This window comes from Prinia subflava, chromosome 4 (assembly GCF_021018805.1).
Source record: "Prinia subflava isolate CZ2003 ecotype Zambia chromosome 4, Cam_Psub_1.2, whole genome shotgun sequence".
Lineage (NCBI taxonomy): Eukaryota > Metazoa > Chordata > Aves > Passeriformes > Cisticolidae > Prinia > Prinia subflava.
In genome coordinates this window covers 51744860-51770607 of record NC_086250.1, presented here as the reverse complement: position 1 = coordinate 51770607, position 25748 = coordinate 51744860, and the positions used below count along the sequence as shown (strand labels likewise).

Here is a 25748-nt window from a genome sequence, read left to right as displayed (position 1 = left end):
ACCTCTGCCCTGATGGTTAGATGGTGATGGAAGAGGAGTGCTGGATTCTCACCGCCGCTACAGCCCCATGTGCTTGTTTATAGGCCACGTTTGTCTAGACCCGGTGCCAGAGATTGACTTCAGAGCTTTCTGCCCATCACAAACATGTCAATGATCTGGTGGTCTCTGAGTTGCCACCACCTCTTCCCATGCCCTGCTCCCTGGCTGGATGTGGTGGGACTGGCCCAGACTGGTGGGGAATCTGCCCCAGCTCCCTATGCCTCTACATCCTGATGTAATTTTAAAAAAAACAAACAACAAACAAAACAAAAACAAACAAACAAACAAAAAACCCCACTACCATCTGAACAAGACTGTGACTTTTTTGTGGCTTGAAGTGGGCCCAAGTTACTCAAATTTCACAAAGCATTATACACATACACGCCATGTCAAACACTTTGCTATGCAATTTCTTCTGCATACAGGACAACAAAGATGATGAGAATAAAGAAAAAAAAGACAAAGATTATGTAACCATGAAAAAATTTCAAGATGTTTGGAAAAGAGAAATTAACTCAGATGCAAGGCATAAGTTATGTAGGATAAGTTATTGTTAAAGACACAGCACAGCAGAAATCAATGGAACACATGTACAGAAAAGATTGTGCTTCGAATTTAATTTGTTCTTTATTTTAAATAAGTCCTTTAATTTCTTCCAAATGCAAATAATTTTTTTAGTACCTAGATTTGTGAAACCGTGAACCAACATGAAGCTTGAGAAGGCCAGTGAGTGCCTGCGTGACAGCTCCGGCCTTAGGCACCGTGGCCTCCAGCAGCCAGGGCAGTGTCCTGTGGGCGCAGGGGCCGCCCTTACATCTTGAGGTGTTTAAGCGGAGCCATGAGCCCGTCCTGAGCCCGCCGTGCGCTTCCCAGCGAGGCACCCGCGGCCCGCCCGCCACGCTCTCCCGGGCTCCGCGGGGACCTCCGCTCTGCCTAAACAGGCGCGGAGAGCAGGGAGCCCTCAGGAGAGGGGCAGGAGCGGTCTCCTTTGAGTCATTCCCCCTGAGTCTTAGTGCTATCAATGGGGCTTTAGAAGTCGAATGAGAAGCCATGGCCGGGTGCGCGCCGCCGCTGCGAGCGGTGCTCGGGGTCGGGATAGGGAAGCGGTGCTCGGGGCCGGGATAAGGAAGCGGTGCTCGGGGCCGGGACAGGGAAGCGGCGCTCGGGGCCGGGATAGGGAAGCGGTGCTCGGGGCCGGGATAAGGAAGCGGTGCTCGGGGCCGGGACAGGGAAGCGGCGCTCGGGGCCGGGATAGGGAAGCGGTGCTCGCAGGTCTCCCGCCGTCGGGCAAAGGGTGCCTGGAGCCAAGTGCTCGCTGCCCTCGGCTGTCGCTTACCCCGGACAAGGAGGCGGTAGGCAAGGCGGGGCAGGGGCTGGGGGAACCACGGCGGCGGCAGGGCCACGTTGGGGCTCTGAGCCTCTCACCTCCAGACAAGCAAAGCCGCCGGCTCAGGCCGCGCCTTTGAGCCGCACCGGGTCCGGGCGCCGAGAGCGGGCAGCCCCGGCGCACGAACCGGGGCAGCTTTGGAGGAACAGACAGACCTGGAGGGCGGGTGGCTCCCGGGCACCGGTGCCCTTCGATGGCGCCCAGCAGAACGGCCTCCCTCCCTCCTTGGCCCGGTGGACACGGCACCCACAACAGCGCTTCCTGGGCCCCCGGAGGATCTCGGGGCAGGTGCCGGAATTTTCCAGGTTTTGGGAAGCTCCTCCTGAGACCCACCGGACTCCCAGCGCAGAGGGCGGGCGGGACACCGGTGTCAGCTTGGGAGTGGGCAGCAAGTGCGGCTCCACGAGGGACCGGGCGATGGGAGCGGGGGGTCGGGGAGGGAGTGTGAGGCTGTGAGGCGGGGTCCTGCACAGAGAATGCCCCTTAGGCACCTACCGAAGGGGGTTGAATCAGATGTCTGCCTGTCAGCAAAGAGCGCGGAGCAGAATGCGGGAGCCGCGCGGCAGCGGCGGGGCAGTGGGGAGCTGGGGGGAGCTGGGGGGAGCGGGGCTCCTTCTGTGCGGAACGGACGGACCCGGGACGCCCGTGAGACCCGCAGAGACACCACGGCCGGCCTCCCCCGGCACGGGCGGGCTTTGTTTTAACAGCGACTTGGGGGGGAAGGGAAGGGTGGGGGGAGCAGCAAAACAAACAACAAAAAAACCCAATCACACACACACAAAAAGTTTGTTTTCGGCCTTAGCAGGTGTATTGTCGTGTCGCGCCCCCCTCCTCCTGGTCTCCCCTCAGTTCCAAGGGTGGCTCCATTGTTCCCTGTGTCTGTTCCCGGGTAGCGGCTCCGAGCGAGCCCCCGAGAAGGTGGGGAATCCTCCCAGGCTCCGTCCAGCAGCGGCTGCGACAGGGCACGACTCCTGCTTTCCTTCTTGTTCTCACGTTTTTCACTCAGCTTCACCCTTCTCTCAGCAGCGGCACATCGAAACGGGTCCCGCCATAAACGAAGGGGGTTTTGCCCCGCTCCGTGTCCGGCGCACACCTTCCTGCGGCCACGGCGTACCCCGGAGCCGGGAATACAGCACACAGGCGCCCACACAGCGACCGGCTCTTCGCTGTGCTCCAGGTTACCTCCCAATACACCGACAGAAAATGAAAACAAAAAATAAGTTAATTGCTCCTGATCCTGTTCAAGAATCTTAAAAATAAATAGCTTCCCTCAGCCAAAGAGCGCAAGGCGTTCATTTAGCAGTAACGGGGCTAAACATTTGTTGAACTGGGAAAGGAACAAATGGGAAAGTGTCATTCATGGCTCCAGCTGCCGCTGGCCTCTCCCAGCCACTTCCACCAAGGGCCCTTTGGAGTTGATGACACCGCTGGGTCCCCTCACAGGCGGACTGATTAGATTAGACGTGATAGCTGCAGTCCACGTTCGGAGCTGGCACACTTAGCCAAATCGCTCGCATGAATTACGGGAGGGCCGGAAGCGCTGCTTTAGAGGGTCACTTGTAATTTCGTTTATATGTGATTAAAGGCTTTATACATGAAAAGGCCTAATTTGCACCAGTTGTGTTTTCGATTTAGGGGGGTCTGTACGAAATGTACTGTACTGCCAAACTTTACCTCCGGGAGCACTTGTGTTTTGCGGGTCAGCGTTAAATGTTTTTATTTCGTGATGCATTCGGATACAAATAGCAATACTTTATTCTTTTGCTTGCGGTGGAACTGCTACAGGACGCAAACAAGCCCTCAGTGTATGGGAAGACTACACATAGTCTCCGAAGGTATATACATTTACATTATTATTATATATTTACATTATTTTCTTCTACCGAAGAAACTATCAGTGGAGAAAACGCCGAAGTGTTACAGCTTCAAAGCTGGGAAAGGCCCAGAGGCTTTGCCCACGCTCCAGAAAGCGCTGAGCCCGTGGGTGCTCCGAGGTGTGTTCGGGCTCTGCTGCCGACCTCAGCAGAGCGGAGCGGGAGCCGGGGCCGGGCGGGCCAACGCCGGCAGCCGGGCCGGAGGCGGCAGCAGCAGATCGCCAGCGAAAGGGAGCGCGGCCGGGATCCCCCCAGCGCCGCCCGATAAACAGTGACGGCAGCCGGTCCGCTTCCCCCCGTTTATATTTTTACTTCCCTTCAAAAGAGTGAACCACAAGTTCTGAGTAGGAACGCTCCAGCACCGCAGCAGCCAGGGCTAGTTCCGAATTTTGACAAGCCGGGCCAACGCGTTCCGCCGCTGCGGGCTCTGCGGGCGGCGCTGCGGCTGAGGGAGGCACGGCGCTCCCGGAGCGAGTCGGGGTGAATCACCTCTGCACAAATCCGGCGGCTCGGGAGGGAACGTCTTGGACTGATGCCTAGCGAGAGCAAACCCAAGCTTTAGCAGCGAATCCCTGCAGTGTCACCATTAATGACGATTATTACAACAATTATAGTAATCGGGGTCTGTCCAGCCGCCGTCGAGTCCGCCGATGTCGTGGACAGAAGGGTGTTTGTAACCTCCCTGGTTCCGTCCAGGCTCGGGTTGCCCAGAGGCGTCCCGGAGCCGGGAGGGATGGGGTCGTCCCCGCCCTTACCCGGTCGTGGGGAACCGGCCCCGGGCGCACGGAGGGAGCTGCCTCCTCGGGCAGGAGGGTTGCCGTAAAACGCTCCCAGGAAAATATTAATGCAAGCAACAGAAGGTTAGCGGAGTTATTATCCTTTTCAATTCCCTTTTTACTTAAAAACGCAATGGAATTATTCATTTTATTAAGGAGGAAGAAATTAAAGATTAGGCTCTAAGGCGGTATTTTACCTCCCTCTAATCGCCTCTGGGATCGGATTGGAGTAATCCTGACGACGAGATGAATTCGCCGGTGACTCGGATTTTGAGTGCATGTAGAGATACGTTATGATAATAACGCAAGTGAGCAATATCAAGAACATACCTTAGGAACGAATGAAACACAAAGCCGATTACGGGGAAAAAGAGAACAGCAGTTTTCCCGGGCGGAGCACGAAATCAACGCGAGGCAAAACTTTTGCCCTTAATTTCTGGACGGTTTGTAACTGTGGGAGGCGGGAGGGCCTGCTCCTTCCCCCGCCGGCCCCTTCTACCGGGACTCGGTACGTGCTGCCAGCCTGGAGGGAGCCCGGGCCCGCCGTGCCCCCCCCCCCCCCCCCCCCAGTATAAACTGGCCGAGAGGTTCCTTTCTGCCACTTTCAGAGGCCCTATATCTCTCTGCTTCGGGGAAAAAAAACCCAAACCAAACCAAAAAAAACAACCCTGCACCAGCACGACTGCAGGATATTCACGGCTTGGCAAATATGTAAAACTTAAAAAAAAGATGCGGTTCGACAGCAAGGCAAAGCTCAGGACAGGACTAAAAGGATATGACAACGCTGATGTTATGATGTTAGTAATTCTATCTGTACTGCGGACAACACCAGCACCTAGCAAGGCTCCATCTCTGAGACAGAAGAGGACACCCCTGCCGCTCCCCCCCACCCCCCCCCCCGGGAAAAATTTTGCTTTTAGATCGCTAAGGAAAACTAGGCATTTACATAAGTTATCGTGAGACGTACCGAAAGAAAAGGAGGTGTATTTGTAAGGAAGTAAAGAATAATAAAACTAACGCTTCTTCAAAAGTGTATCTCAATATTGAGGAGACCAGTATAATTGCAATGGCAGGGCTGTAATTGCTGCTTTGGGATATTTACCCTGCTCGAATGACACTACATATTTTACTTTCAAACACATGTCAAAAAGTCAATCCCAAAAAGACCAGTTAAGAACAAGCTGTTAACATATTAAGTATATGAGATTTGAAGCCTCTAAAGCCCACTCAACAATAATTCCCTTCTTCAGCAGCAATCAAGAGGAAATTTGCCTAGATTGAATTAAATGTAAATTGCTCTGAAGGAGGAAATTCTCCTCTGGCCGACACAGAGTACGAGAGAGACACCGACACTCCGGAGCAGCGGGCAGCCCGAGACAGCTGCCCCTAATGGGGCTGGGGGGCCCGGCTGCGCGTCGTCTCCCCCCACCCACCCACCCCCCCCAGTCCACGATTCCTTCTTTCCTCCAGGTAAGTGGCGGCTGCAGCAACCCGATCCGGGACAGCAATTGTGGTCTTGACGCCCAGACCCATCTGCCCCGGGGAACTGCGGGGGAGAAGCAGGTGAGAGGCGCAGCCCCGGCCAGCGGCCCCCCACCCAGAGCAGGGGAAAACAGGGAGCTGGGCCGGAGCGAGGCACCGCGGCTGGAGCCCCCGCACAGCCCGGCACGGCCCGGTGTGGATCCCGTCCTTCCTCCGCCTCACGCGTGCCCGCACGGCTGCGTCCATCCCGACACGTCCCGCCTGCACTCCGGGACACGGGAGGGACGGGGCGGACGCGGAGGTCGCAGGGTGTGCAGAGAATGGTGCCTGGGCCACTGCCCGTCGTTCGACGTCCGTCCTGGGGCCGCAGGACATTCTCTTCCTCCGTGCCCCGCACCTCCCCGTTGCTCGCATGGAGCTCTCTGCCGCGGAGGGACCGTCGTGGAGCAGCCGCTGCCTTGCTCCCCTCAAAAGGAGCCGCCGTGGCTTGAGACCGCATTGGGCCAGGTCACATCCCCGGGCCAAGGATGCGTCCCTCCATCCCTCCTTCCATCTCCCATCTCTCCGTCTCTCTCTCCCTGGGCCCCCAGCCCTTCCTCGCTGCTCTCACTTCCTCGCACGATGGTTGTCCCGGGCGGGCGGCTCCGAGGGGAGGCACTGCCATTTGCCCGCTCCCGGGCTGGCACCCGAGCAGTGGCGGCCGGGCTCCCTGCCTCGCTGGAGGCTTCTCTCTATTCTCAACCCGAGACCTGCTGCCTCTCTCCCCGTGCCTGGGAGAAGGGCAGTGCTGGACCTCTGGAACGGAGGCTGCTGCACGGGTCCCTCCGCCGGGGGACGCGGCCTGGCAGCTCGCTCCCGCGGGTGGCAGGGACGGAGGGACCTTTGGCTTCTCTGGGTATTATTTCGGTAGCGGCCTCTCAGTCACCAGCCGAGGGAAGCCCAGGCCGACGGGAGGAACGGGACCTTGTCCTGAGCCCGAACTGTCGGATGGTGGGGTGGGCGGGAACACAGAAAGTCCTGTAGCCGCTGCTGCCCCTCTCATCTCCCCGACCAGCCCCGCTTCGCTGAAAGGACGAGCACCCGCTGGCGCTGCCCGAGCAGGGCCGTCAAGCTTCTGTTAAATACACGGCGATTGCATCTGTTTAGGTGCATATATAAACAGCGTCTATTTCTATACGTATGTGTGCCAACCCTGAGTTTTCGGTATTTGTGCAGTGTGTGTGTTCTATAATGACACAGAAGCTATATTTAGTGTATATGCCGGCTACATATGTATATGTATACAAAAATATATAAATATATAAATAATGCTTCAGATTCAAAAGGCACTCCTTCTTCCTACCTCCTTTTTCTTCTCTTCCCCTGCCCCAGGTTTTGAATCATCCTTTTGCTCCCAAGCCCTCGCTCCATTTGGCCCGGGAGGTTCCTGCATCCCCACGTGCTGGTCTCGCCGCCTGCTTGTTGCAAGTCCCCCGCTTATTTGTCTACTGTGTTTTCCAAAAGCTCACCGCCACCTGACCTTGTTCTTTAAAGCAGTGAGCAGTCCCAGGAGCAGTCCCAGGAGCAGAGCAGCCATTTCCCTCCCTCCCTCAGACACACAAACGTACGCACGCACAAAGAGAGCTCGGGCTGGAAAGTGGCAAGGAAACAAACAGCTTCCCCTCCAGCCGCTTCTTCTGCAGCACCTTGTTTGACAAACACCCTGGCGCTTGCCCTTGAATTGGGTTTCACATCCCCATTTAGCACTTGGACAATGATTTTAGATGATGTCATTTAAAGCCAAACAAGAAAATTGATCTCGGATTTGCTTGGCCTCTAAAGCCTGGTTAAGCAGATTGCAAATAATAATAATAAAAAGAGAGAGGGAGGGAGGCAGAGGGGAGAGAGGAGAGAAGGAGGGAGGGCCACCTCCTTCCCTGGGCGGGGGAGGCGCGGGCGCCAATGAAAAGTAGTCGCTTGCTGGGGGGGAAAAACTTTTCCTGTTGACTGTTGGAAGCGAATTGAGCAATTATCTAGTTTACCTTCTCCTCTTGGAAGTTAACGATTGGCGAGATCTTGGCTGCGTTATTGACACAACACTTTCTATTGATAGAAATAAGTAGCGATTGTCCCGAGTCATTGGTGCGCCAAAGTAAACTGTGATGGGCTGGCATGAGTCCACTGGACTGAGACGGCTGGTTCCGCCGGCGGAGGCTGTGGCGATGGTGGCGGCGGAGACGCTGATCTCCCTCCTCGCAGATCAGTAACAAGAAAAGGGGCAGAGAAAGTGAAAGAGAGAGAGAGAGAGGGGAGAAAAGGAAAAAAAAAAAAAAAAAGAGGCGTCTACCAGAGCGGCTCAAACCGGGAGAACAAATGCAATTCAGCCATGGACAATAGTGGCAACCACACAGCGACCAAAATCCTAGCGACTCCTCCGTCCAGAGAAAGCCTGTCTGCCAGGAGCAACATGATCAGCACTCCCAAGCCACTCGCCTTCTCCATTGAGCGCATCATGGCGCGGACTCCAGAGCCCCGCTCCATCCCCGTCCCGCAGCTCCTCCATGGCTCCGTGGCCAAAGGCGACCCTAAGCATCCGCTGCACCTCAACTCCTCCATCCCCTGCATGATCCCCTTTGTCCCGGTGGCATACGACACTCTGCCCAAAGCGGCGGTGGCCGGAGCGGAACCCAGGAAGGCTCACTTAGACTCCTCTTCCTCGCCCTCCTTTAGCTGCGGCGATCTCTTGAACTGTGCCCTGAGCTTGAAAGGAGATTTCCCCCGCGATGCCCTGCCCTTGCAGCAGTACAAACTGGTAAGACCCCGAGTGGTCAATCACTCCTCCTTCCACGCCATGGGAGCCCTGTGCTATTTCAACCGAGGCGACAGCCCCTGTCACCCGTCCTCCAGTGTCAACATCCACCCGGTGGCTTCTTATTTCCTCAGCTCTCCCTTGCAGCCGCAGCCCAAGGCTTACCTGGCGGAGCGGAACAAGCTGGTGCTGCCGACCGTGGACAAGTACCCGGCGGGGGTGGCCTTCAAGGACTTATCGCAGGCTCAGTTGCAGCACTACATGAAAGAAAGTGCTCAGATCCTCTCGGAAAAAATCGCCTATAAGACGTCGGAGTTCAGCCGCGGCTCCCCGAGCAGCAAGCCCAAAGTTTTCACGTGTGAAGTTTGTGGAAAGGCAAGTAGCGCCGTAGCCCGCCTCCCTTCCCTAGCCTCCTGTCCCCATCCGTCTGTCGGCCGGCTGTCTGTCGCTTGCTTGCTTGATTTTTAAACGACGGCTCCCTCTCGGCACTCTCGCCTTCTAATCGCAATTTTATTTGATTTTATTGTCTGCTTTCTCTTTCAAGGTGTTTAATGCACATTATAACTTAACGCGCCATATGCCGGTGCACACGGGAGCCAGACCCTTTGTTTGCAAAGTTTGCGGGAAGGGCTTCAGACAGGCGAGCACGCTCTGCCGGCACAAGATCATCCACACGCAGGTGAGCCCGTCCTCTGTCCCTTCCTCTGTGCCCAAGACGCTCCCGTTTTCCGGGAGCTCGGCGCGGGGGGCGGCCAGCCCGCAGCCGCGGGGAGGGCTCGCTTGCCCCGAGCGCGGTAGGTACGGCGGGGAGCCCCGCGCCGGCATCTGCGAGCCGTCACTTAAACACACACAGCTCCGCAAATCAGCTCCTAAACCCCGCTAAACAGAACACAGACCCCGCAAGACAGCCAACAAGGCGTGACTCGGTGCTTGTTTCCCTCCAGGAAAAGCCACACAAGTGCAACCAGTGCGGCAAAGCTTTCAACCGGAGCTCGACCCTGAACACGCACACGCGAATACACGCCGGCTATAAACCATTTGTCTGTGAATTTTGTGGCAAAGGATTTCACCAGAAAGGTACCAGTCTCCAGCTCCTTTCTCTACCCCAGCTTCCCCCTCCCCAAGCCGGGTCAAGTGTCGGGACAATTTTAGGCAGGGAAGGTGGTGGGGAGTTAATTTTCTGTTCAAGTTTTACTATTAGATATTTAGCTTAATTTTAAGTTTGGCTAGCCCCCACACATGTTCTGCCCCACGGAGCGGGGTAGAAGTCTCTGTCCGGGGGAAGGGCGGGGCAGTCGTTCCGCTGGAAGCGCCTGTTCTCCCCTTGGCGCCACATGCAGCTGCCAGCTCGGGTCGGCAAACGAATTCGCCTCTTATTTCCCCCTCCAAATACAAGAATTTAGCTACTTTTTCTTCCCGCGTTGCTGTGAAGTCTAAGGCCAGAGGTTTTATTTCTGCAACTGTAATGATTTTGGTTTATTCGATCCTTCCCTTGTCTTCTGTTAAATGTAACAGCCGCGGGGAGGATGGAGGGAAAGCAGGAGGTCTGCGGTCGTTTCATCCTAAATCCGAATTCTGGTGATGGGACAGAGTTTGGGTGGGTTTTTTTGTATTTTTCTCGTCTTTTCAGTGTCTGTCTTTCAAATCCAGGTCCATTTCCCTTTCTTGTCTCATTCCCAGGCAATTACAAAAACCACAAGCTGACTCACAGCGGGGAGAAGCAGTTCAAGTGCAATATCTGCAACAAGGCTTTTCACCAGGTGTACAATCTGACCTTCCACATGCACACCCACAACGACAAGAAGCCCTTCACCTGCCCCACCTGCGGCAAAGGCTTCTGCAGGAACTTTGACCTCAAGAAGCACGTCCGTAAGCTGCATGACAGCGCCCTGGGACTGCCCCGGCCGCCCGCCGAGCTGGGGGGGCCCGACCCGCCCGCGGCGCTGCTGCAGGGCCCGCCGCTCCAGCCGTGAGGGGCGGCCGCCGCTGCGAGCCCCGCCGCCTCTTTGCATGCACCTGTTAAGCGGTTTTGTGTATTATGCTCTATATCGCCACTAACGTTAATGGGACTGGTTGTTTCCGATTTTTAAAATTTTTCCTTTGTTCTTTACAAACTAATTTTTTTTTTGTTGTTGTCGTTGCATCTCAGGTGGAGATGTTTAAAAACAAAAACAACAACATCAAAAAAAGAAAAATAACCAAAAACAAAAAACAAAAAAGCGCCAAGCCAATTTCTGCTGTATTTATTTGAGAATCTGTATTACCCGAGCCGGGAATGCTGCACCACCTTAATTATTTCGATGTATATATGTTCCCCTTGTGTTGATCCTGCCCTGCCTCCGCTGTCTGCTGGTTATCCCACCCTTCTTGGTTTTCTTCTCTCCCCCTCCCCCTGAATATCGTATCTATATGGACACAAATGTTCTCTATGTACGGATTTGAATTTCGCATTGATTCTTGCACGTGGAGAAAAAAAAAAAAAAAAAAAGAATTCCTTGCCCTGATGGAAATAATGGAAATAAACCTTTGCCAAGGAGTGACTGAGGCCGCGGGGGCTGCGGCGCGGACGGGCGGGCGGGGAGCGCGGCGTTGGCGCTGCCGCACGGCAAAGCTCTCCTCGCCCTTGCCAAAACACTGAAACAACCGCTAAAGACTTTAATTAAGAGGGGTAATTAGTTCGAATTGATCAAAGCAGGGTTGTTATGTTATTAGCCGCTCAGCAGACTTTGCCAAGCTGAGCCTTGAAAGCAAAGCCCGCCCGTCGGTGGGACGGCGGGAGGGGGTTCTGGGGTTACACCGCTCCCGGGGTGACCGAACCAGGCACGGAAGATGGGTGCCATCCCCCGGGAAGGGCAGGTGGGCCCGCTCCCCTCCCCCTGCTCTCTCCAGGATGTGCCCACAGCCCCCCTTCAGGCTCGGGGGCTCCTCTCGGACAGGGCCGGGCCGTGCCTCGCTCGGGGCTGGGCCCCGCGGGGCAGTCCGGGGGGAAGCGGAGGGGTCCCGCGGGCGCTGGGGCACCACGCCCCGCTCGGGGACCTGGCAGGAGCGTCTGCCGCAGGGTGAGCCCTGCAAGAAGGGCTGGTGTGACGCTCCAGGTCTCATCCTGTGCACCTGGAGCCCTCGCAGGGTTTTGGCTTTTGGAGAGAAGCGAGGCGCCATGGTTCCAATCGCAGCTAACGCGTTCCACCCCAGAGAGGGACATCGCCTGGCAGGCGGCGCTCCCGGGACCCCCGGGGGTGCTTGCAACCAGCAGGTCAGGGCTGGGGCTGGGGCTGGGGCCGGCGGCTCTGGTCACCGCCGTGCGCCTTAGAAAGCGAAAGAAGGGAAGCGCATCTCTCCTCTCACACGTGTCGGATTGCCGTGGCAATCTCCCGAGCAGGCGGCTCTGCGTGTAAAAAGCAGAGCAACAGGTCAGATCCACAGCTCGGGCAGAGCCTGCGGCACCCCGGCCCCTCGGGGCGCCGCTTTTCCGCTGCTGCAGAGGAGAAGCGGCCGAGGATATGCAGGAGGCTCCGCCGTGCAGCCGCTGGACCACGCTGGCTGTGCCGCGGCGGGGGCCGCCCCTGCGCCTCTCCCCTTCGGAGACCTTGCGGAAACCCGGAGCTGCTCCCTGCTTTTTCTAGGGGGCTGGGGAAGCAGGGGCAGGAATAAGGGGAGGTGAGGCACCCTTCAAATGACCCCGGGTAAACTAGAAGTGGGGATGAAGCGGGGCAGGGAGGAGACGCTCCTGTAGAGCTGTGGTGACAGAGCAGGTGTCCTTTGAGGATCTTGCCTATGGACACTTCTCTTCAGCTCTGCTCGGATCCTGGGACTAGAAGAGAGTCATTCTGGCTTCCACACAGATTAATTTCTCCCAAATCAGGTGGCTGCAGCGTGCTGCTATTTAAAAGGAAAACTTTTGCAACATGTACCGAAAGGTAAGGAGTCCAAAAGCTCCCACGGCTTTGATGCAGGTGTGCCACTCCTCTGAGGCTCTGCTGAAGGAAATATTTCAAAGCAGAAGCCCAGCTTGTTTTCTTTTTTAAACTTAAGTCCAACTTGCTTTTCTTACTGCTGAGCAAGTATGATAGTACAAGGTACTGAAGCTATACTTGGCCTCGCTAAATATCTTAATTTTTCAACTATTTAAACCAGTTTGAAACTATTCAAGCACTGTACAAATACTGGATTAGTCCTAGAAGTATTTCGTATCATGACACAGGGATGTGAATGTAAATATATGGTAAAACAAAAGGACAATATAATCTGGCCATTTTGTGATGAATACATATCAGCTTTAAATCAAGCACATACATGAGGCCTTAAGATACTACTGGAGATTATGTACACTGGTTACACAGATGTCTGTGCTCCATTTTGTTTCTTCAGATTGTTTTCTAAGTGCTGGGAAAAATGAGGGCTCAGTCCTCCCCATGCAGAAGCTGTAATTTCTCCTTTTTTATGGGTAGAGGAGAGAGAATTTCCAGTGCTGATTGACAGACCATTTACACATTTATAAACTATAACTGGGGGGTTTTTTGCCTTTTCTCCTGTAAAAGATCTGCAGTCGCTGCATAATGTGGATTCTTTTATGTCTTCCTGATGAAGAACAATATTTCTCTAAGGAACACACATGCAGGGGTGACCATGTTTTGATATGGAGTGGAAATGAGGCACCCTAGCTTTATTCCAAGGTGAAGCAGAGAAAGCCAGTGATGAGCATAGATAAGCATTTCTCTTCCCAGACATCAGAGTAAATACTACCAATGTGGGACTTCACAGGGAGATGAGGATAGCTCATTTGTTATTTTCCTGTATAAAGCCATGTTTGTGTCAAAGACTGGTATTAATTCATGTCTTGGAAGGCCTGCACAGAATTACCTTTCATTTCCTTTCTTTCAAGATTAATCTCAGGTCAAGTGAATTTCTAGTTAATGGTCAGAGGCAATTCAAAGCTGGTGAAATCATCATGAGAGACAAAAAACTATAATTTTATGTATATCTGAAGTGTAGAACTATTAACAGCTCTCCTTACTACAGACATTTTAATTTTTTTAAAATGTGAATAACTTTGATAGGAGAAATGGAGCCATCTGTACCTAAAGGAAAGGTTATACATTCTCATTTCTGTGTGCCAATCAGCATCATTGCCATTTGATCTGTATTCTGTGTGACAACTGGGCAGCCTCATTCTACTGGTCCCTCAAGGATGCTGAGAGAAGAGCCTTGGTGTGTCTGGATCTGCTAAAATCTAGAGCTGCAGAGCTGAACATTAGCATCCTGACAAGAGTTTAGCCCACCAACCACAACAGCTTCACTTCAGTGCTGAATAAAAGGCAGGCAGGTCTGGTGCCTGTGGGACCCTGGAGCAGAGAGCCCTTGTGAAGGAGGAGCTGTTGCCCTCTACCCTCATCCCCACCCAGGATTTCTCAGATGGGACTGACTTTCTTCTGTGCTTGTCAGGTGCTACAGTTTTGTTAACATGTGCCAATACTGACAGTGTCATGTATCTGAAAGAGCTACCAGAATTACCAAAGCTGTTGTGTATTGCTGTAGAAATAAAGCACAGCACAGCAGGATCTTCTCACAGCATCAAAGTTCCTTCTGAAGCTGAAATGTTTGACTTTGTTTTGCCTGTGCTTTATTCATGATCAGACACTTCCCAACAAAAGCAAAAAATCCTCCCCCCACCCCTCCCAAGAAAAAAGGAAAAAAAAAAAGGATGACGTTATTAGTAATAATGTTTGTGGGTTTTTATTGTTGGGGGTGGGGGTTAGGGGAGTGAGACTGTGTATTTTTGTTTTTTTTTTTTTTTTTAAAAAAACCCCCATGTATGCCAAAATAAAAACTAAATCCATAGCTTTTTAATAGCTTCCAAAATCATTCTCTGCTTCATAGGAAGTTATATAGAAATCCAGCATATCTCAAAGTACCCAAAATGAATTCTGGACAGTATTTAGCCAAGGAAGCATTTTAAAAAATAACTTTTATGATTTTTAATCACTTTTTACTCCAGTCTTTACAAATACAGTGGTGAAAATGGCAAGATTAAACAAAATTCAACCAATTCATCCAGAGCCATCTCAAATGAAGGCATGCTGGTCACAGCTTAGTACCAGGACAGTTTATTTAGACAGTGCTTGACAACTAGCAATTAGAAAACACTCCTAACTCTGCACCTCTTCTGCCATACTTAGAATAGGACAGTCATCATTTTGTTCTTTGGAGACTGGAAAACAAAAAAGGGACCTAATTTGCTCCTGGGATTTTGACATGCTAATACCAAATAGTTATAACTCTTTAATTATTTAAATCTTTCCACCCACTCTCTTTTTAGCTATGGTTTTGCTCAGGTACCATCCTTATGGAGGGAGAATTGTGTTGTACCCTGCTGGCAATTGTAACTATTTAGTAGTAACTCCTGTATCTTCCACAAAAACAGTGGTAGCTCCAGCTCCAGTCCATGCTGGGTCCCCCTTCTCTTCCTGGCCCAAGGCTTCAGGCTGGATGACTTTTGGATGACCACTCAGGGCTGCACAGCACGCTGCACCCCTGCAAAAATGGATGGAATCACCCTTAGTCCTGTGAGTTTGCAGAAAGTCCTTTTGCTTCAGTAATCTGCAACTCCTAAAACAATACAAAACTTCTCTTAAAACTTCATTGTATTATGAAGTACAAGCTGTGTCCATCTTTTGTCCTTCTTTGAAGCTTCCATGGAAATTATTTAATGGCTCCACTGCTCAGTCACTCTGTTGTAGCCAATCCTTGCCTATTTGATTAGGCATGGTATTAAATCCAATAACCATGCCCATGGAAATACAAAAAACCCTCCTCCCTTTTTGTATTTCAGATGGCTAATATTTCACCACCATTATTATGTGAATTCTAAAAAATCATCCTCAGTTAACAATGAATTCCAAGTCATACAGAAGTTGCTTTTCTGATTTTTTTTCATAATCCTGTGACAAATTAATACATAGTAAGTTTTATTTCGTGAGGAAAATGGAAGAGCAATACTTTGCAAATGTAAGCCTGAGCAACTTGTCTGCAACAGTACAGGTAAGTTTTTATTTTCAGGGATGGAACTGTAAGATTTAGTTGCAGACTGACACAACATGAAAGAGAAACTTAGATTCACAGTACTTTAGCTTATAGGGATTAAATACAACACATGGCACAAAAAGAAACCTCAAAATATTTCTAAACCACCTGTTAACCTCTTGATATTACCATGAAACCTCTAAAGAGTGTATACCTCCACTTAAAAAACCTTGCCTAACTCAGATTTTATGAAAATAACCTTGAACAAGAACTTTCTTTCGAAACAAAAATAATGAAAAACTCTTGGACGATAAATAAGTTCAGGTGATTGGGGTTTTTTCTGAGCAAGCATCTGTAAAAATTTTTTAAAGCATTGTCTGCTGAAGAAGTTAAACAAAATCTGAACCACAATATATTTGGAAAAATATTTAGCTTTATATAAGAAACACCTCAATAAATTGTGGTTTTTTCCTGTGTTTACCAGAAAATAAGAAAGAAGTGGAATTCTTATTTTTTGACCTAGTATATTTTAAAAGGAACAATATATTTCCTCTTAAAATGAGGAATGCAGGAATCACATATTTGTTCTTTTTTTTGCCAGCAAATACATTAACCTCCATGTCATAAACAAGAATATGTTTTTTAAAACCACTTTTGGCTGCTTTAACTGAATACTGAATAAAAGCTGAGGGCCAATGGTTGCTTATGTCCAGAAATGCTACTGCATTGCATGAAGCAGTGCAAGAGAGACAGCAAATTTAATTTAGATGACATTTTCAAATTCATGGCATATATTTCAAATTTATCCAGTTTAAAAAGATGCAGTAACACTGTCTAGAACTTTAAGTTAAAGACCAAAACAAATTCATAATTACTTTTGTGGGCAACGTGTAATTATTATGATTTCATATAATTAAGTCATGGATGGTTTTGATCTGCATGTTCTAAGAAGCAGAGACACCCTTCCCTACAAACAGTGTTTCTTCTGTTCTTGTGGAGTGTGCTGCTTCTCACATACCTTTAGAAATGCAGTGTACAGTTACATTTTCTTTGTGAAAATAGTAAAACATGTAAGGATTGTAACTAGAGCACAGACTGAGTTACCCTGAAACAAAACTGCCACAAGACAGACAGTAGAGTCCTCATAGTGCAAAACTCACATTTCTTGAAAAAGCAATCAGCAATTGTTCTAAATCCTGCCTGATGCTGAATGTTATTGCACTGCAGACTGACTTTTAATTTGTGCAAGTAAAGGAGTAGAACACAGCCAAGTTGCATCTACTAAACTTAACTTACATCTCTCTATATATTAATTTTAGAGGGTGTTACTTCATAAGATTTTTTTTAAATAAATTTTTTTTGAAATTTGACAAATCACTGTTTCCATATTGCTGTAGAAGTTTACAAGCAGATGTTGACAAAACGTTAATATAAAATCTTGCTCTCTTTGGAGGAATTTTCTTCAAACCAGAAATAACCAGCTTAAGGGCAAGCAAGAGGCTGCTGGGTTGGACTCTTGTCTGGGGAGTTGTGCTAACATTCAAATGCCCCTTCTTTTCCATGCACTTTCAAGCACTTCAGGAGCACCTGTCCTGTATTATTAAATCACAGTATCTATCCCTGCTTTCCTTGGACTGCTGCTCTTTGCATAAATGTCAAAAAGTCCTAAGATTAGGGAGGAAGTTGGACATTGGATGGAGTCCCACATCTGCAGCAAGTGATTGGTTCTGTGACAGATGTTCACTATCTAGTCTGCAAGAGAAATGCCTTTTTAGAAGTGGCTTAATTGAAAATTATCTTATTATGCTTAAGCAACTCATAGGTGGGTATAAATAATTTAATTTAACTTGATTTAATGTGGATGTCAAACATCTCAGGAGCCCTTCCCAGTCCCCAGGTTTTTGATATTCCCGATTCTGGGATTTAAGTGTCAGAAAAGGACTGTTGGTTACTCAGAATGGAGCTGCAATATTTTTGAAAGATCTTGGCTCCACCATAGTGCACAAATGAAGATAATTTCTAGAATCATGAGATTATTTGCTAATCAGCATTCCTGCTTTCTCAGCCAGTTTTTTTTTGTTTGTTTGTTTGTTTTGGTCATGTTCTTTGTACAAGCCATGTGTTTCTTTTACAGATCTCTTTGGCTTTTTTGTTTTCATTTCCAAAGAAGCATGCAACATCAACTTGAAAAGTGTCTCTCTGTCTTATCCAAGGTTTACATATAGTTATCCCCTCACCCCCTTTTATTATCAAGTGGCTGCCTCATGCCACATGGAATAATTAGATTATGAATAATTTTGTTTTCCAGATTTTCTTTTCTTGTTAGCAAAGTTCAATTCAGAAAAATCTTGCTCAAGATATTAGTCAAACCAGTCTGTCTACCTTGGGCAATGCTTATAATTTTGGGCATCTTAATAGCAAGTAAATGAACATAAATGTCTGCATTTTCTATACCATCAATGGAGAGACATAGGTGCCTCTAACAGCATGAAAAAGAGATTCATTCCCTACCATGTTAGATACTACTTTTAGTGTAGACAGTCTGCAGTTCTAGCAGCCTCCTGAAACTATCCAGTTGCTGAAGCATCATTCTCTGTGATGTCTTCTGGGTGAACAAGATGAAACCCCAGCACATGGTGATGGTGACCCCTTTTTGCACAGTAATTTGGTGGTAAGGTTACTTATCCACATAGCCAGGAGCTGTACCCTGCTTTGTGTGGCTGACTCACAACACCAACACCTGCACTGTAGGAGACCATCCCAGTCCTTTGGCCATGGAATATGCTGAGTGAAAGCACTCTCCAGGCCTCTGGTTTGCTTTGCAGCTGACATGAAAACACAGATGTGGCTGGCAGAGCAGTGAGCAAAAAGGACCCTTCCCCTGCCCTCCTGGATCAGGCAAGCAGAGGGAACAGAGCTGCTGTTCTGGCTGGGTGCTGTGGGGCACATACACAATTCTCAAGCAGCTTTGGAAGCAGGGATGATATCCCGTCTTGCATTCCTGCAAGTGTCTCATTTTAGAGAGATAAAAAATACTGTCATGTAAAATATTGTGTGGCTTTCTTGTTTTCAGCTTTTCCCTTGGATCTGAGGATGGTCCATCTTGTGATGTGTGGGTTAAAGACTTCTTCCTGCTGGATGAGCTGAATTCTCACAATTTTTAGATTTCATTGTCAAATGGCATTTTTGCTTGCATCTGGTAGATTTTAAGAAACCTTAAGCTCCCATCAATGAAGGCTGGAATGACATTTTGTGGAGCCCGTGGTTGTGTCTATTCTACTGTGAAGACTTCCAGCCTAGCTAAGTGCCTGGGCAGACAGGCTGCACCTGCTGCAGGTAATGTCAAAACAGTTGTTATTTCTAATAGCTGGCACAGCGGAGGGAATAGAAAAGTACTGGATTCTTCAGCACAGAAAAAATTAAGTGCATAGGAGACTTCTCCATTCTCTTCAAGAAATACCCTAAAATTAATTTGATTTCATTGAATTGTTAAAACTTTACAACTGTTTGGGATAATCAGGAAACCTGTTCTTGGTTTGCTTTCAAAAAGTATCTTCCATGGATACCTGTATCTTTCCATCAAAAAAATAGTATTTGAAAATAACAATACTGGAGTATAAATGTATTTATTCAGGGAAGGCTAGCATAAGAAAATATAAACACTAAACTTCCCCATATTTCATACTCAATGTATTATATTTTGGATTTTATGAATTTGCATAAAAAGGAATGCCTCTTGCTTTATACATGAAATATTTGCAACAAGTAAAGAGAGCCTTTTTCACACTTGGATGCCTATGAATTTCTTCAAATATCTGAGAGCCACCATACCCTTATATCCACCCGGGAAGCCAAAAGGAGTCTGACAGTGATCTCAAGACAGCTGGGGCTGGATCAGATGTGAAGCTGAGAGCGAGATGGGCTGGTGGTGATGAGTGCAAACACTCCTGCTTTTCTGTCTCTTCCCTGCACTGGGGAACCTGAATGAACTGGCAGCCGTGTGCCAGGATAAACTCACTGTAAATCATCTGACACCTCCTCAGTGTGGCAGCTGCACTTGCTGGCTGCGTGCTGCCCTCACAATGGAGAGCTGTATTTGGAGACCCTTGATCTCAAGCACTGAGGCTTCTGCCAAGCTGTGGTACTGAAAAGGCAATGCAAAATTATTTTGTGCTGATCCCACTGATCCCACTGAGGGTTTCTGGAGGTTGGGAAAGGACTTTTTTTTGTGTTGAAGATTGGCTTTTTTTTTTTTTTTCCTTGAGATTGGAATTTAAATCTTATTAAATGGAATGAAAACAAACCCCAACACTTCTCTCCTTTGAGCCCAACTAGATGGTTAAAAAAATTTTTGGAAGACAATTATCCTGTGTTATCAGGAATCTAAAAAAGTAAAAAATGGTTATGGTACCTCAGTTTGTAACTAATAATTTTCCATTTCCAAAGGGCTTTCAAAGTTGCCAGGAACACCATATCCAAACTGATCTGGATGTTCTCAAGTATCTTATAGTTTTACTCTATTACTCTTTCTAAAAATCTGGTGACACAACGTAGTATTCTGTGTTATTGCAAAATGAATTATCCAGAATGAGCAGCAGAAAATCTTCACAATTTAGATAGAGATTTTTTCAATCCACTTCTCAAAGTGTATATAATACTGAAAACTGTCGTGCAGCCTTTAATAAAATAACTTGCTTTTATTAAAAGTTCAGACAGAAATTTCATGGAACTTACATTTTACCACCAACTTCAACTGAATCAGTGTGAGACACGGGTATTTGAAAGATGTTAATATGGATATGCTGAAATATCTACTTTGGTATGTAATTATTTTGGGAAGATGTTATGTTAAAATCCAAATATAAGCACTCTGAAGATAGAAAAAGAGAAAGATGAAAGTGTCTCTCAAAAATCTAAATATTCTATTTATATTCCATGATAAAATTCACAGAATAATTGGAGTTGGACAAGGATCCCAAAATCCAGCTCTTAAATGAATGTCCCATACTGTGGTTGAACCCACAACCTCAACATTATTAGCACTGTGCTGTGACCAGCTGAGCTAAAATGGGCATCAACGATTGTGGGTATAATAAGTAAGGGACACAGTGTTTCCCACCCATAAAATGTTACCATGATGTAGTCTGTTTCAGAATGTGCTGCTGAATAAATATTTACAGCTAATCCATCATTTTTGGGTTTGCAGTCTGATCTCTTCAATAGGTATCTGGGCAGTGTCATTCCACTGCAGATGTACCAAGCCATCAGCCTCATACTCACAGTGGGATACTGCTGCTAATTGTCACAGTTGTAGCTCAGAATAAGGTAGCAGCTTCTTAGTGAAACAGAAACAAATTAAGATTAAATGAATCAATTGTAAAAAAAATCCTGATTCCACAAATGTCTGTTGCTTTTATAGTTCATTAGCTATTAACACTAATAACACCGTAAAGGAATTGCTAATTTTCTTGAGGCATATTGTACATATTATTATCCAGTAATTGGGAGTGTTTGAAACATGAGTTGATCCATAGGAATCTAACTCAGGTCATCTTTCAGCTTTCTGCTGAAAGATTCCTCAGTATTCAAATTTTTTTTTGGTGTGCACTGTCAAGGCTCAGCCCTCATGTGATCCTTAGGAGTGAGTATAATTTCCTTTTGTTTTGTTTCTTTGCTTTCCCAAGGAGAATTTCCTGGTCTTTGACATAGAGAAATGCACAAGAATTCAGTATCTATGAATTGAGAAGCTATTTTGTTATTGGCTCCTTCTGACCTGGAAGGAGCCTGACCCATCATAACATCAGTGAAGGAACCTGTTGTCAAGGAAGACAGATGGAATCCAAAACTGTGAGTTGATTTTTAAATCCCAATCTGACTCCTAATGCTATCATTTTCTATTTGTCCATATTAAAGACAAAAGTGGGTCATAACAAGATATCCTTGAATGATAGACTCTCTTAATTAAGAGGAGCATGCTCCTCATGATGGTGAGCTGGAGGACTGGAACACCTGTTCTAGCTATAAAACTGTAATACAAAGCAGACCCCTCCCTAGGTCTGAAGGAACAGTCTGTGTTAGGCTTTTGCACTGGAATTACATGGATCATGTCTAAGACTGTAGCTAAGCAGAAAGAAACTTGGCATGTAAAACTAGACACAGGAGAAAATCTTCATTGTTAAAGTTACTGACAGATTCTGTCATCTCTGTGAAATCCAATTGAACTAAACCTTTGCTTGATGATTTAAATATGAAGGGCAGAGATTTAAGCAATTGTTTTCTGTGGCTAGTAATTGAAAGTAAACAGTGGAAATTCAGCAGGAGATTTTTGGGAAAACCCAAGATTACAAACTTGTTTTTCTCATTATTTTCCTTTACATAATTGGATAATTTTTACTCCCCACCCCCTTTCTCCCTCACACACACATGTAGAGGAAAAAAGTACTTTGTGTATACTCATTCAAGTCTGGAGCTGTACAGCCATTTCTGGATGCTGGGTCTGGAGCTTGTACATTCCTGTAGAGATCTGTGTCTCACTACCCAGCCCAAGCCCCTTGTTCTGTCAGGTACTCCTGCACATGAGCATGAAATTCTCCTTCTCAACGCAGCATCAGAATGAAATCTGTTCATAAATAACACTGTCACGGAGCCACGGACCCTCCTTCCCTCTGTACACGTTGTGTACAGAACCATGAATACTGGCTAGCTCCAAAATAGTTGAACAGACCGGGGGAACCCTCTTGGGCTCTGAAAATCAGTTGTTAGTCCAGTCACTGGCATGGTTAATGAGGGCCAGAGAAACACTTCCCAAACACAGTTAAGCATTAGTATTTATCAGAGACCATTCCCACTGGGCAGGTTGGAGGCAGCTACTCTATTTTTGAGGAGTAAGAAAATTTAATTAAAATTTAATATAAATACCGAGGGGTTTTTGTGTTTGTTTCTCTTGCCAATTAGGTTAAATGCTTGCAAAGGAGCCCAGTGCATATTTTATTTATTAATATAGAGGCAGGTAGTGTGCACCCTTGTGCTTATGCAACTTAGGTGGTGTTTACGTGGAAGGGTTGGATGTATTGCACAACTACGGAAAAAAATCCTGAGCTGTATGTATAGAGCATACCCAAGGCTGCAGTCCACTCCCTATTTTTCAGAGGAGTGCTGAAGGGAAGACTGGGTGGAAATTTAAGGAAGTAGCAAGTAGCTAGGACTTTTTCAACAATATGGTCCACTCAGACACAGGACCATGTTCTTGGTGCTATCTGGTGTGATAAATAATTTTAATTTCAACATCTATTTTAAATGTCTTCTTTTTTTCCCCTAGATCTGTTTAGATATTTGCATATGCTTTACCACAAAACAGTTCCTAATGCTTTTGACCTGTTTTTCTCTTTGTCTTTGAAGGGTGCAAATTTAAAATGTTTTGCTTTGTATCACTTTGTACATAGCTTCCCTAACGATACGTTTCTTTCCTGCATGGTGTAACCCACATCTGATAAAACGTCTTTACCTTTGCTACTTGGTTCTGTTTCTACATTGAAATATCTGGTGCCATACTGTTGCATTTTGTGTGTGCATAATTATTTGCAGGTACTACTTTTCTGTTTATAGTATGTATTCAACTGGTTCTAGTGAGTATTTCTCTCCGCTCTTCTGAATAGCTTGTTATGTCTTTCTAATGATTATTTTTTCTAATATGAAGTTGTCCTATGATAGTGATTTCTTTTGTATTTCTTTTGAGTGTCATCCTCTTGTGATCTTTATCATCACCATGTCACATTTATGAGTGAAATAGCTGTCTTGTTTTTGTAGGTATAACTGGGTTACCCACTCACTAGCTGCCTCTGTGGGTTCCTGTTTCTCTCACACAACACACCTCTTTGTATGAAGGGCCCTTTTCTTGACAAAACAATAAGACTCAAATGGCATAAACAACCTATCTCATTTTTTCCCCTCTCTGCTTCAGTGAGCTTGCCACTTGAGGCCCTTGCTCTGCCAATATATCTGTCTTTTTGCCCAACACTCTTCAGAAATGAGCAGCTTCCTGGATTGCAGACCACTTAGTTGCTTCAGATCCTGCACGGATTAACATAATTAACTCTTTCTATTTCACGTCTCTTCAGCTTCTGTATTCTTAAGCCCTTGAAGAACACATTTCTGGCACTAGTATGCACAAGAGCCATGGTCAGTTAATTTTTTTCTACTGATTCTATGACATCTTGACAAGATCACTTAGAGCAATGGAGAGCTGTAGACAGATACTCTGAAAGCCTGTGAATAATCAGCAATTTGAATAGCATAGAACTGTAGATTCATTGAGGTTGGAAAGACCTGTAATATCACTGAGTCCAATAGTTAAAAATATGTTTTCTTGGACCTTGGTTCATGCCTTGGTTCATACTTCAGGGCTTACACTCCTACTGGAGCCCAAAGTCTCAACTTATCCCTACCGCCCTCATGTTGGGCATGTTGTACACATTCCTTGGAGAGGTTCAGCTAGCTTCCCATTTGGGAAAGGTAAAATATGGGGGCATCCAGGTCATTACTGAGCTTTTCCACTATAGTTAATATGGATGCAAAATGGCCCAGACCATGTCTCTAAACTTAGATTGGCATTTGGCACTTAGATTTGAGTGTGGTTGTTAAAACAATATCAGAAATATCCTTTAACAAAAAGTGAGCAAAGCAGTGTCTTACAGCCAGAATGATACAGAATCTAAGCAGAGACAGTCATTTCCTAGTAACTTCATAACGACAATGAAACACAAAGTACATGTGACCAAAAAAAAAGAGGCTATGGAGGTTTATACATAGAATACTTGCAGAATTATTTGGCATTGGCATGCAACTTTTCTCTTTTCCCCATGACTCTATATCTAATTTAAAATAATTCTTAGTAATAAAAATGACACGATGCAGAATTTGTGTGGAACAGAAGTAAATGATTGCTAAGACATGAGAGCTAAATCATGGGTGGGTTGTCAGGGCACTACTCAGGCAAATGTAGTTGCTTCAGTATGGGAGGCAAAAAGGTAATTTTGAGTTTGGTTTCTTTTTGTGTGACGTTAATAACTGCTGGTTTAATTGTGAGTTAAGACTAACATGACCAACAAAGGTTGGTCCCTAATAAACAGGGAAAATTAAGGGTTTAAGTGAGAATAATTAGCCCATGGAAAATTAGTTTGGCTGTCAGACCTTTGTCCTAGGGGTATTACATCTGTTAATTAAACCCCACTTAGTTCATCAGAATGGTAGCACTGGAGTGTGTGCTGGGTCTGGTGTGCCCTGCCAGGATCTCTGCTCCCAGAGAAGCTGCTTTGGGCTGGATGCTAGATAGTTAAGTGGCTTAGAAAGATGCTGTGGTGCCAGGAGCTAGAAAAGAGAAATATTGCTCCCAGCTGCTATTTTTCATCTCTAATAAAGCTCTAGCTAGTAATAATAGCTATTTGTATTTCTCAGAGCCAGAAAGGAGGCTCATGCTCTTTTCACAGGCTCTTAGATTTCCTCACCAATTTTTTTCAGGTTCTAACAGAAAATGAAACACCAGAAATGTCATGTAGTAATCACATAACAGTAATGTGCAGGGAAGAAATGACAGAAGAGCATACAGTAAAATGAAACAGTGAAAGACTTGGGTTTTAACTGTAGTGAGTTGCAATGACTGGTGTTATTAGATAGAAATTATAAAAGATCACTTGCTTAAAGTAATAACTGAATGTTAATGAATAGTGCTGTCCTTACATGTTTGTAGGACTGAGCTTTCTTCCATGCTGTTTTTCTAGAATGGAAAGGAGGAAAACCAGACCATGACAGATGTTTGTTTCAGTAACTGGGTTCAGTTCCTGGTCCAAGAACCCCAGTTACATGAAATAGTCATATCCTCAAAGAGAGGGGGTTGACTTCAAATGGAGCTAAGATTGTGTGGAAATCTTAACACCCAGGACTGGGCAAGCGGCTTACTTTCTCACAGTAGAGAAAGAAATCTTGTGCAAATTAAAGTTGAAAGATACTTCTACAGAAGATAGGAAACCAGTCTCATTACAGATTTGTGAACTGGCAGTAGATGATCAAGCTGTATTGGATAATCTTTTAAATCTTATAGATCGGAAGAGCAATTCAGAGGTCAACTCAGGGCTCAGAGAAGTTTGGACCTTGAAAGCAGGAAAAGAGAGCAGGTGGCAGAAGGGAAGGGAGATTTGGAGATGAAAGTAACCTCTTCCTAGGCTTTTACATAGAAGTACTCTTCCTTTATAAATTAGTGAGACCTTGGGATATCTAGCAGCCTGTTTGTGGCAGTGACAGTAGCTTCAATCATGCTGCATACCTGAACATCTAAGTGACAGTACCTACCTGTGTATGCACAGAGAAGCTCTGTCACAGGCACTCAG

General features: G+C 46.9%; 1 protein-coding gene across 1 annotated transcript; it reads left to right on the top strand.

Annotated features, from left to right (window-relative positions):
- Positions 1-6232: 6232 nt before the first annotated feature.
- Positions 6233-10341, top strand: FEZF1 (FEZ family zinc finger 1). The gene is made up of 4 exons (XM_063394925.1): positions 6233-8721; positions 8891-9025; positions 9291-9423; positions 10027-10341. The coding sequence occupies exons 1-4, from the start codon at positions 7924-7926 to the stop codon at positions 10317-10319; spliced, it is 1359 nt and encodes a 452-aa protein (XP_063250995.1). The 5' UTR covers positions 6233-7923; the 3' UTR covers positions 10320-10341.
- The last annotated feature ends 15407 nt before the right edge of the window (positions 10342-25748 follow it).

Excerpts from the sequence above, each read along its gene's own strand:
- FEZF1 (XM_063394925.1), top strand. The coding sequence starts at position 7,924 with ATGGACAATAGTGGCAACCACACAGCGACCAAAATCCTAGCGACTCCT. Across the intron at positions 8,722-8,890 it reads CGTGTGAAGTTTGTGGAAAG|GTGTTTAATGCACATTATAA; the intron begins GCAAGTAGCGCC and ends TTCTCTTTCAAG. Across the intron at positions 9,026-9,290 it reads ACAAGATCATCCACACGCAG|GAAAAGCCACACAAGTGCAA; the intron begins GTGAGCCCGTCC and ends GTTTCCCTCCAG.